The sequence below is a fragment of the Anomaloglossus baeobatrachus genome, chromosome 8, assembly GCF_048569485.1.
Source record: "Anomaloglossus baeobatrachus isolate aAnoBae1 chromosome 8, aAnoBae1.hap1, whole genome shotgun sequence".
NCBI lineage: Eukaryota > Metazoa > Chordata > Amphibia > Anura > Aromobatidae > Anomaloglossus > Anomaloglossus baeobatrachus.
The window spans coordinates 70869531-70882484 of NC_134360.1; the positions used below are offsets into that span (position 1 = coordinate 70869531).

At 44.2% G+C, this 12954-nt stretch overlaps 1 protein-coding gene across 2 annotated transcripts in view; it reads left to right on the top strand.

The window, feature by feature from the left end:
* ENTHD1 (ENTH domain containing 1) overlaps positions 1-12954 on the top strand; it is a 150543-nt gene that overhangs the window by 4066 nt on the left and 133523 nt on the right. Inside the window, exons 1-2 of one of the 2 annotated variants that reach the window (XM_075320847.1) lie at positions 3514-3595; positions 8531-8942. In XM_075320847.1, the coding sequence (XP_075176962.1) occupies positions 8594-8942 (349 nt within the window). In that variant the 5' untranslated portion in view covers positions 3514-3595; positions 8531-8593. Of the gene's footprint in view, positions 1-3513; positions 3596-8530; positions 8943-12954 lie in introns of those variants that run through there. The other variant, XM_075320848.1, reaches the window with a different exon arrangement.

The following is a 12954-nucleotide window of genomic DNA, read 5'->3' on the forward strand; positions in this document are numbered from 1 at the left end:
TTCATAGAGAGGTGGTTACTTAGTATTATAAATGTACAGATGAGGCTTGGATAGGGTGCCAGTCACACATATATGTGTGATGCCCAGTGTCTGGCTGACAGTCTATTGATAACGATATGGTTCTGTTACGCTGTACAAAGGGCAAGTAAGACGTAGTACAGCGTATTTCCCACTAGGTGGCAGCAGAGTAGTGAAGGAGAGTCAAAGTAACACTGTAACAGAAAGGCTGCTGAAGTACAGCAGAGTAACAGGTGAACCACCAGGGACCAATAGAGTCAAACAGTCAGGGTCTAGCCAGGCGAGTCAAATCACAGCAAAGGGAGGATCAAAATCAAGCCAGAAAACAGAACTGAGTCAGAAGCCGGGAGATCAGGTATGCAGAGGGAAATACAAACAACAGACAGGAGAGGGAAGTCAGGGACCGGGATAGACGGATGAACGGAGGAGAGTGCAGGTCAGGGCACGGTAACAAGGAGTCAGCTCAAACAGGAGATCTAACCAGAGCCAGTCACAGGCTGCAGAGCAAAACTATAACCAGCACTGGAATGCAATTGCAGAGACCACATATAGTCTCTACTGAAACCAGAATGAGGCTAATGGGAGTTAACCCCTGCAATGACCAGGCCGGGTCTGTGAAACTCTGGAGCGGAGAATACCGGTTCTGGATTATGACAGGTTCATTAAACTTATTTGCAGAAACAATACATTAGTCTACCACTCCCCTGAGGAGCTAAACTGTCTCACTAGGTAATTTTGACCAATAGAAAGGCAGCTTCATTTAGCCAATCAAATTACTGTATACCGTTAGATAGCATACTATTGGTTTAAATTTAGCAGTAAGAAAATACAAAAATGGGATAAACAACATGATGGGATAACAGAGGTCAGGCCTATAATAATGTCTATATGACAGTATAACTATTGTGGTTGATTGCCTAAAATCCAGCAAGTTGGTTGAATATCTGTAATCCAGGGGGATTACTAGTATACTTATTTGTTATGGGCTGCTTGATTATTAGGTTGTGTTTTATTTTTTATTTGGACTTTTGCCTCATTATATAGACTTTTTTTTTTCTCCTTGCGCAGATATTGCACTGCTGTTATAATTCTTCATTTATACTAAAATAATGGAGAGCGCAAATAGGGTCTTATATGGTTAAAGGGGGAGGTATACCTTGAAAAAGCACTCACCTCTGAGGCACAACCCCTTTGTAAGCTTGAAGAGATAATGGCGGCTGCCGCAGTACCCACGTGGAAGTTCTTAGAATAGATAAAGTGAACGGGTGTAAAAACCGCGCTGCCACCAGATTAGATGAATTAAAAAATTATAATAATCTTTATTTTTATGTTTCATTTTCTATTATATTTTTGACAAAAACAGTGTTCATATCTTGTATTTCAATCTTAATCAGTTGACCTGAATTAAAAATATTAAACCAAAAAGTGTTATTGCTAAAATTATTTATTTATTTTTTGGGGTTCAAAATAAAAATAATTGTGCAAGATTTATAAAGATTATGTATATATGTGAATGTATATGAGCTTAAGATAATCTACAATAAACAGCAATTAGCTTGAAAAGAGGAGAATTAGAAAACCGCTTGTCCTTTACTATTTAATCAATATGCATGCGGTAAAGGTTTACTAAAGTGCACAAGTGTGGGAAATCTGTTTCCACGCATGCGCGAGGTTATTCAAGTTCAAGTGTATTGAAGCCGTAGGTGTGTATTGCGCAAACTTACAAAGGTGATAAGAGTTCAAAGCGTGGAAACCAAAGTAACACGCATGCGTTGAAATTCTAGAAAGCCAATTGTGATTTTAACACTACGCGACCGTTCACCCGGGATGCGCAAAACCTGCAATTATAGTGTACATCATGACTCATAATAGCCAGTGTGAGAGTACTTTAGTTTTGTAGTTGAACATATATAAATATGTTAGAAAGCTATAGTGCAATTATATGCTAATAAAACATATAATAATAACACATACAGTATGTCCACCCATATCCTGTCCACCGCCATTAACTTGAGAACGGCGGCAGCTATAGGCATAGAAGTGGTATCTAGGTATAGTAAAGTAGCCATGCGCTACGCAATGAAACCACCTATAGCGCCACATGGGGAAAAACAACGGAGTTAGCAATTTTATCTTGAAAACGGAACGAGATAGAGAAAAAAAGTGAATTTAAAAATTGTAGGGCATCATCAATTCAATACGAATCGACACCTTGCACACAGAAATGCTATGATATGAAACCCATGACCCCCCCAAAACATTGAATGGGGGTCACGCATATGGCGCTCATTTAACTTTGATGCTAAAATTGGCCACCTTCAGCTGCAATGCACATCTGCACTCTAGACAGCATACTGTATCTTGCTGCACATTGTGCAATATGGTAGGTGACACGTTTGCACAAGCATCTGTGATACGTCATCGTAGGTCCTGCAATGTTGGTTGAGGGGTCGCATACACCTGCTGTTTAATGTGACCTCACAGAAAGAAGTCCAATGGGGTTAGGTCAGGTGAGCGTGGAGGTCACTCCACACAGCCACCATACCCAATGACTTGTAGGAAGGTCTTCATGAGGTATCGCTTCACGTCCACAGCCTTGTGAGTTTTACACGTTCTAATCATAGCATTTCTGTATGCAAGGTGTCGATTCGTATTGAATTGATGATGCCCTACAACTTTGTAATTCCCTTTTTTTTTCTATCTCGTTCCGTTTTTGAGATAAAAATGCTAACTCCGTTGTATTCCACCAGGTGGCGCTATAGGTGGTTTCATTGCATAGCGCATGGCTACTTTACTATACCTAGACACCACTTCTATGCCTATAGCTGCCGCCATTCTCAAGTTAATGGTGGTGCACAGGATATGGGTGGACACACTGTGTATTAATAAAAATCTAATAAAGTATTAAAAAGATGGAATAATTATTATTAAAATTTAAGTGTTGAAAAAAATTGATATTTAATAAAAAAGATCCGCAATCTCATTAAGCCCATTAGGTTGCAGGGAATACATATGTTGTATTTCTTTGGTCCTGATGAAGGGGACGTAGCTCCCAGAAACGTGTCGACTTGTAATAAAGTCAACATTAATTCATCTAATCTGGTGGCAGCGCGGTTTTTATACTCATTCACTTTATCTATTCTAAGAAATTCTTCATTTATAGAAACAGCCAGAGTCTGACAGCTGCCGAACTGCGGTCATGATGGGTCATACAGATTTATAGAAATGTCATAAAACAAGAGCAAATGAAAGTAAGAGTGGTTGCCCCTAGCAACCGTTCACTGCTGCCCTTTTCCAAAGGCTCTTATATTGGATAAGTGAGAGTTGGCATCAGATTGGTTTCTGCGGCAAATTGTCTACTCTTTCTTTTCACCTGATTTGATAAATATCCTCCATGTGTGTCATATAGTGAATCAGCCATGACATTTTGCTATGGAAAGTGCCATTGTGAATCCGTACACCTGACATTGGTGTAATATTTAGCTGCTTTTTCCATCTGACAGTTGATCGTGCAGCTAGGATTGGTGGATTAGTAACTGTCATCTCATCTCTCATCCGGGACAAGTGCAAAATCCCAGTAGGTTTTTTGAGAGATGATTAATATCTACTGTACATGATCATGAATTTCTGTGAAAAATAATTGAATGCTGCTAATATGTTCTTATGAGTAATCTAATATATGGATTGGACACATAGAGTATTACTTATTCTCTTTATCAATCATGATAGGTTTTCCAACTTGTTTTTAAAAAATGCTGTGCGACTATAGTTTTTGGATAAGTTGTCGGCATACTTGTTATATCGGGGACCAAAAGTGAGTGGGTTTGACCGCTCATTAATTAGTGGGTGGGGGAGCAGTCAGTCGGCGTGAGCGCCCGTAATTTGTGGGTGAGAGAGCAGTCGGTGGGACCGCCCATAGTTAGTGGGTAAGAGAGCAGTCAGTCCACATGACTGTCCATAGTTAGTAGGTGTGAGAGCAGTCAGTCGGCGTGACCACCCGTAGTTAGTGGGTGAGAGAGCAGTCAGTGGGCGTGACCACCCGTAGTTAGTGGGTGGGAGTGCAGTCAGTGGGCGTGACCACCCGTAATTAGTGGGTGGGAGAGCAGTCAGTCTATGTGACTGCCCGTAGTTAGTGGGTGGGAGAGCAGTCAGTCGACGTGACCACCCGAAGTTAGTGGGTGGGAGAGCAGTCAGTGGGCGTGACCGCCTGTAGTTAGTGGGTGGGAGAGCAGTCAGTGGCTGTGATCACCCATAGTTAATGGGTGGGAGAGCAATCAGTGGGCGTGACCACCCATAGTTAATGGGTGGGGGAGCAGTCAGTCTATGTGACCGCCCGTAGTTTGTGGGTGGGAGGGCAGTCAGTCGGTGTGACCGCCCGTAATTTGTGGGGGGGAGAGCAGTCAGTCAGGGTGACCTTCCGTAGTTAGTAGGTGGGAGAGCAGTCAGTCGGCGTGACCACCCATAGTTAGGGGGTGAGAGAGCAGTCAGTCGACGTGACCATCCGTAGTTAGTGTGTGGGAGAGAAGTCATTCGGCGTGACCATCCGTAGTTAGTGGGTGAAAGAGCAGTCAGTGGGCGTGACCGCCCGTAGTTAGTGGGTGGGAGATCAGTCAGTCAGCGTGATCGCCTGTAGTTAGTGGGTGGGAGAGCAGTCAGTCGACGTGACCGACCATAGTTAGTGGGTGGGAGAGCAGTCAGTCGACGTGACTGCCCGTAGTTAGTGGGTGGGAGAGCAGTCAGTCGGCGTGACCACCCGTAGTTAGTGGGTGGGAGAGCAGTCAGTGGGCGTGACCGCCTGTAGTTAGTGGGTGGGAGAGCAGTCAGTGGCTGTGACCACCCATAGTTAATGGGTGGGAGAGCAATCAGTGGGCGTGATCACCCATAGTTAATGGGTGGGAGAGCAGTCAGTCTATGTGACCGCCCGTAGTTAATGGGTGGGAGAGCAGTCAGTCGGCGTGACCACCCGTAGTTAGTGGGTGGGAGAGCAGTCAGTCGGCGTAACCACCCATAATTAGTGTGTGGGAGAGCAGTCAGTGAGCATGACTGCCTGTAGTTAGTGGTTGGGAAAGCAGTCAGTGGGCATGACCGACCTGGAGATAGTGGGTGAGAGCAAAGCAAGGGGTAGGAGTCGAGCCAGGGGTTATGACCGCACGTAATTAGCGGGCACGAGTGGACAGAGATAGCGTGCGCAAGCGGTAAGAGTTAGTGGGTAGCAGCCATTATAGTGGACTGCATAACAGAATATCAATTTGACACAACATAGTGTCGTTCCATATACTGTACAGAAAAAAACACCAGGCCACGCCTAACAATTAAGCCACAAGTATGCTGCTTTAATTATGCGAGGAGGGCTTAGCCCCCACCTGCACCCCTCCACATGGGGGTCTTAACCCTCAGACCCCTGCCTCTAATATAAAGAACTCCACGGTCATGACCACGTGGACTCAAACATATATTTTTCTTCCACTGCGTTCTAAAAGGAAAGGCCACGTCCAGAAGCTATGCTGGGATTAGTTAACAAAATCAGAGATTGTGGTGGACATGGGCTGGCGTTTCCTTTTGTGGCGCAATGGAAGAAACATAAATGTTTAACTCCACATGACTGTGGAGTCCTTTATATTAGAAGCAGGGTACTGGGGGTAAGACCCCTAGGTGGGGGGAGGTGCATGGGGCTTGCAAAATTAAAGCTTGTTATGGGCTGCACAGAAAATAATTTGACACAACATAGTGTCGTTGCACATACTCCAGGAGATCATGCCCACCGACTGCACTCCCACCAACTAACTCCAAGAGATCACGCTCACTGGCTGCACTCCCACCCACTAACTCCAGGAGATCATGCTCACTTGCTACACTCCCACCCACTAACTCCAGGAAATCACGCTCACTGGCTGCACTCCCACCCCCTAACTCCAGGAGATCATGCTCACTTGCTACACTCCCACCCACTAACTCCAGGAAATCATGCTCACTGGCTGCACTCCCGCCCACTAACTCCAGGAGATCACGCTCACTGGCTGCACTCCCACCCACTAACTCCAGGAGATCACGCTCACTTGCTACACTCCCACCCACTAACTCCAGGAGATCACGCTCACTTGCTACACTCCCACCCACTAACTCCAGGAGATCACGCTCACTGGCTGCACTCCCACCCACTAACTCCAGGAGATCACGCTCACTGGCTGCACTCCCGCCCACTAACTCCAGGAGATCACGCTCACTGGCTGCACTCCCACCCACTAACTCCGGGCAATGATGATCACTCTCTTCTGGTCCCTGATAATATAATAATATGATTTTGCCAAGTTGTCTTAGGGAAAAAAAAATCAGCTTGGCAACTCTGGATATAATAATTACGGGACTATGTAGGATTCACATGTGGTACGAATGTCTTTAAGGGCTCACTCCCATCACCATATTTTCAGTCCAAGTGTAATCCAACAAATTTACAAAATGGGGTCACTTGAAAGGGGATTCTGCTCTTCGGGCACTGTACATATTATACTGTACTGTAGGGGCTCTGTACATGGAGTCAGCAAACTATTGTGTGAACATTTTGTACACCAAGAATCAAATAGCGCTCCTTCCCTTCTGAGTCTTGCCTTGTGGCTAAGCAGTGCTTATGTGGTATTGCCATGTTCAGCAGAAATTGTGTGCCAAATTATGGTACCAGTTTTACCCATTTCCCTGTGTAAAAATGTAAGATCTGGGTGTAAATCAAAATTTATGTGGTAAAAATGTAATTTTTTTTCACTACCCAGTGGTGTAAAATTATGTGACAAACTTGTGGTGTCAGAATGCTCACTGCACCCCTAGATGAATTCATTGAGAGGTGTAGCTTGTAAGATGAGGTCACATATGGGGGGTTTTGCTGTTCTGGTACTTTAGGGGTTCTGACAATGTCTCAGAATTACTGGGATCTGTTGAAGGGTTCCAGAACTCATAAAGTGATTGATCAGAATTTTATAAATTGACCTGGTCAGGAAGATGAAAATAGGCGTCGGGTTGAATGGATTAAGTGTAAAGGGGGCTTTACACGCTACGATATTGTTAATGCATTATCGTCGGGGTCACGGTGTTTGTGACTCACATCCGGCGTCATTAACGATATTGCAGTGTGTAAAACTTAAGAGCGATCTGAAACGATCGCAAAAGAGGGCAAAATCGTTTACCGTGGAGAGGTCGTCCTGAAATTAAAAATCGTTTTCTGCTTTTTAGCGATGTTGTTCCTGGTTCCTGCGGCAGCACACATCGCTGTGTGTGACACCGCAGGAGCGACGAACATCTCCTTACCTGCCTCCACCGCCAATGCGGAAGGAAGGAGGTAGGCGGGATGTTACGTCCCGCTCATCTCCGCCCCTCCGCTTCTATTGGACGGCTGCCATGTTACATCGCTGTGATGCCGCACGACCCGCCCCCTTAGAAAGAAGGCGGTTTGCCAGCCAGAGCGACATCACAGAGCAGGTATGTGCGTTTGACACTGCCATAGCGCAGCGATCACCACATATCGGCCGTACGACGGGGGCGGGTGCTATCGCGCTCGACATCACTAGCAATTGCTAGCGATGTCGCAGCATGTAAAGCCCGCTTTAGTGTTAAAGAAGTAAGTGTTTATTTTTACCTCTATACCTGCCAGGTTAGTAATGGTAGTACCTGATAGATGCCTACTCATTACTAACCTCTGGGCTTGATGCCAGCTGTCAATTCACAGCTGACATCAACCCCAAAAGTGTTACCATGATTGCCACAGCACCAGGGCAATCAGGAAGAGCTGGACAAAGTGCCAGATTTGGTGCATTTAATGGACACGCCACTTCTGGGACAGCTGTGGGCTGCTATTTTCATCCTGGGAAGGGCAAAATTACCATAGGCCTGATAATACCAGCTCTTGGCAGTATGCTTTACCTTGGCTGATTATCAAAAATAGGGTACAGCCCACGTCATTTTTTAAATTATTTATTTAACTACTTTTTAAAAATGACATGGGATCCCCTCAATTTTTGATAACCAGCTAAGGTAAAGCTGATAGTTGGGGGTTGCAGCCCAAAACTGGTGCTTTACCTGCATTGGTTATGAAAAATAAATGAGACCACATGTCTCTTTTTAAATTTATTCCCTATCTGCATTTGTTTGCAGGGCAATCATACCCGTTTTGCTTCCTGTTGCAGCCCCAAAACCTTTATCACAACCATTTTATAGCCATTTTACAGCACACAAGTTTGGGTTTCCATTGACTTATATGGAGGTTAGTGTCTGGAGTCAAGTTTGGGTCCCAAACCGAACTTTTAGTTAAAGTCCGGCCTAACCTGGTGAACCTTAATGTCCATGAGTCCACACTGATATACCACCAAATGATATACATTTGATACTTTGCAGAAAATATTTATGTGGAGAACAGATAAATTGTAATTGAATAGATTATAAAAGCCTCTTTGGACTTGATAAGCTGATTATTCAGTCATCGCTTTATGTAACCCAACTAATCAGTCTCCTTATCTTTCTTTTTTAGCACTTTTGAAATTTCCAATCAAACCAGATATGGAAAAAAGAAGTTGAATGAGCTTTGATCACAATGCCCTTACGAAGAAGGCTAAAGAATTTTTTCAAGCAATATTCGGATGTGATAGTCAAGGTTAGGGAAGCTACTTCAAATGATCCCTGGGGTCCATCCGGGAATTTGATGACGGAGATAGCAGAAATGACATACCGCAAAGACTTACTGCCGGAAATCACACAAGTAATAGGGCAGAGGTTGAACGACAGTGGTAAAAATTGGCGTCATGTCTTCAAATCTTTAGTCCTGTTAGATTACCTAATCAAAAATGGGTCACAACAAGTTATTCTTTTTTGCCATGAACGAGCCTTCGACATTCAGCTGCTGAATGAATTTAAATACATAGATAAGACTGGACAGGACCAAGGTAAGACCTTTAATTTGTTTTAATTTGCTACTAAATCACTCCAGGACAAATTCGAGTTATTAAAGGGTACCTGACACCAGGTTTTCCTTATATAAACTGTTTCCAGCACTTTAATAGCTCTGCTGCAAAGTCTCCATAAGATCAATGCTGCTCCGCAAACCTAAGAAGATGACTTTAATAATTGTGCTTCTTGTCACGGTCATGTCATGGGACGGCGACCCTCCGAGAGTAGACCCACTGGGCCGCACACCAGACTCCCCTGAGGGATCTAACCATTGGCGATCCCCTATACAGGGAGCGTCTGGTGCAGCCACGGGGGCTTAAATGCACGACTGCCAGGAACTAGTGGAGGTTAACTCTTACGGACTGGTAAAGTCTCTTAGCGTCCGGTGCTGGTGTGCTCGGATGTGGCAGCATGGAGATTATAACTTGGACTTGGCAGCACGGAGATGGTGACTCAGACAATGCAGCACAGAGGTGGAGACACAAACGTGACAGTACAGAGATGGTGGCTCAGACGTGGCAGCACAGAGATGGTGGAAGAGAGCAGGCTCTAGGACTAATCACAGGTTAGCAACATGGAACTGGAACTAGGACAAGGCAAGCAGTACTAGGTGAAAAAAGGAAAAAGAGACGCGCTGTGTGGCACCTGGTGGTAATGGTGGATTAGGTAAAGCCCGGGACTGCTCCAATTGACCGCTGCCTTGCTTTCCTTTTAAGGCAAGTAGTTCTAGACACAGTAGCGTAAAGGAACCTGAGAACTAGCAAGACACTAACTAGTAGGCAACATTGCTCAGGTGACTCCTCTAAGAGAAGGCAGTCTTAAATATCTTTCAGGGTGAGATGACCTCTAGGATCACTTCCGGGTAATGGGACGCTGAACCTTTAAGAAAGGGGGCTTGGCCACGCCCGCACCCTATGGGCACTCCCAGAAGACCTGCGTGTGGCCTGGATGCGGGAGGAGGCTGTGGCAGAGCTTGGGGCAGGAACAGAGCACATGGAGTAGGGAGACATGTGAAAGGAAGAGCACCCCTGCCTGGGCCTGGGAGCGGAGGTGTGCGTGTATGCCGCGCTGGGACTGGAACCGGGCCCTACATTTCTCCATATGCTAAGCTGTTAGATGGGCATTTTTAGATTGTGCCCACTGCCTCCTCTGTCCCAGCATTTTCCGTCCTTCCAACATTGATTGACATGACTGACGTGTCCTAAATAATCCAAAAAGCCTGTTTAACTTTTTTGTTTGTAGAGTAGGGGACAAGAGCTGTGCAGACAAAATAGGCTTTGGAGATGAAGTCAGCCCCGAAAATCAAAGCGAGAGAGATGGTGATTGTGGGAACTGTGAGGACAGAGTCCAGAGATGTCAATTGGAGCGCTTAGCACCAATTAGCATATGGAGAGGAATAATTATGAATGGCATTTTCTTGGGTGTGTGGGGTAACTGTGATCTTATGACGAGAAATCAGGAACGCTATTAAAGAAAGCACAAGGCTGCTGGATACAATTTATATAGTGAAAACTTGGTGAGAGGTTCCCTACAATGACTTAAATTTGTCCTATAGTGGTTTAAATGGAACTTGTCAGGAGATTCACAAACCAAACGGTTTAAGCGATCTGAAGATCACAGCTTCAAGTTCCCTAATAAAGCAATAAAAAGTAAAAAAAAAATAAAAAAGACACAAAAGTTCAAATCCTATTGAAAAGAAAAAAAAAACAATAAAAAATACACATATATGATATCGCCCAGTTCTGAATTTTCCGATCTATCAATTTATAAAATAAATGAAAACAGCATAACCTACAAAAATTAAAAGGCCATAATTAAGTGTTTTTGGCTGGCCAACATTACCACTAAATACAAAACATTGCATTGATCCAAAAAATGGTATTTGTAAAAAAAAGTCAGCTCAAGGCACAAAAAAATAAGCCCCAGATCCTGAAATATCAAGATGTTATGGTTCTCGGAAAATGGAGACAAAAGCACCATTTAATTATTTATTTATTTATTTATTTTTTATAGAAATTTCTGAATTTTATTTCACCAATTAAATAAAAAAAACTATACATGTTTGGTATCTATGAACTCATACAGATCTGAAGAATCAGGTCACTTTTACTACATAGCGAATACGGTAGATGAAAAAAACAAAAAACAATTGTGGAATTGCACTTTTTATGCAATTTCACAGGAAAAAAACAAAAACTAAAAGTTGAAAATTGGAGGGTGGTGATGCAGTTAAGAGTATGTTGAGCACTTTTGCCAAAAGTTCAGTTTTATTCGATAACTGATCGCGTTTTCCAAAAATCCTTAAATAACGTGTTATGCTTTTGGATAGGCTTGTGGTGCTATATGATGAACATACAGGGGATGTAACTAATGAGCTAGGGATAGGGACTCAGTAGAAGACAGAGAAGCGGTGCCCTTTTTAGCTCAATTTTATTTGCAGATGTTCGTGCAGCCAATCACAGCACAGCAAACATCCACAAGGTGCAGACGCAAGGGCTTGTGTCATTGGCTGCCTAAGTCACTTGTCCCTCTACATATAAAATGAGGACATGCGGTATCGGTGCCATTTTGTGAATATTAAACATTAGGGAAGATGCTGCCGCCAGTGCTCCTAGGTTAGCTAGGTTAGCTGGGAGTTTAATAATAGTTAGTTGAGATAGATCAGGGAGAGATAGTGTAGAATAGGTATGTACAGTGTAGGGAAAGCTGTGTGCCACAAACCGGCATTTCTTAATAGAAACAGGGATTGCTACTTGTGAGTGCCTGCTAAAAGTTGCCAGTGAACTAAGCAGGTATTGCTATTTATTACTGCCTGCTTGAAATTATCCAGTGAAACACATTTCTAGGTATTATTATTTAGTAGTGGCTGCTGTAAATTTGCTAGTGAACTAGCTAAATAGGTGTTGGCACTTTTGAGTGTCTGCTACAAATGAAGCATTGAACCACATTTCTAGGTATTATTAGTTAGTAGTGCCTGCTGTACATTTGCTAGTGAACAGCTAAATAGGTCTTGTCCCTTTTCAGTTCCTGCTCCAACTTACAGTATGCAGTGAACCACATTTCTAGGTATTGTTAATTAGTAGTGCCTGCTGTAAATTTGTGTAACAGCAAGCCACCAACTAAGCAGGACCCCGAGGTGGCCCGAAAACCCTTTAATGCCTATACAAGGATGTGGAATTACTGCAGGGTCCAGGGGTTCACTGCCTATGGTAGGCTGCAGTCCAGAGATGGGGATAGTCGACAGGCCGAGGTCAAACCGAGATGTCAGGCGAGGTACAAAACAGCAAGCATGAGGAATGTCCAGAAAACAGGCCAAGGTCAAACCAAGATGTCAGGCGAGGTACAAAACAGCAGGCGGTAGGGACCTTAATAAACAAAGCCGAGTTCATATGAGACAAAAAGCAAGGTGCACAGTACCAGGAAGGATGTGGCTCAATGCAACACAAGACTATATCTGGCAAGGAACCAGGGACCCTGAAGAATATAAAAAGGGTGTGGTGCCTTCCCATAGGCTGAAGTAGGAGCTGATACTAGCTGGAAGGCATACACCCCTACAGTCAGTCAGCAGTACTGCAAGTTCCAGCCAGACCAAGCTTGGTGAATGTGCAGCGACTCAGCCCACCAGAGCCACTGGAACTGACTTCTCCCCCATCAACAGCACAGCCTGCAGTGTGAGCAGAGCAGCGCCTGGTGACCGAGGCAGACATCACCGGAGCAGGCCCTGGTGGAGAAGTGACAATAGAGCAGTGCCTGGTGACCGGGGCAGACGTCACCAGACAGGCCCTGGTGGAGACATTACATAGTTACATAGTTACTAAGGTTGAAAAAAGACCTAGGTCCATCTAGTTCAACCTTCCTCCACCAGTTCTACATTTGGTCACTAAGTCATTTTACTACCAACAATGTTGTGTGTACTGAGGAAATCATCCAGCCCTTTTTTGAAAGCTGTTATAGTATCTGCCATTACTACCTCTTGTGGTAGGGTATTCCACAGTCTGACTGCTCTAA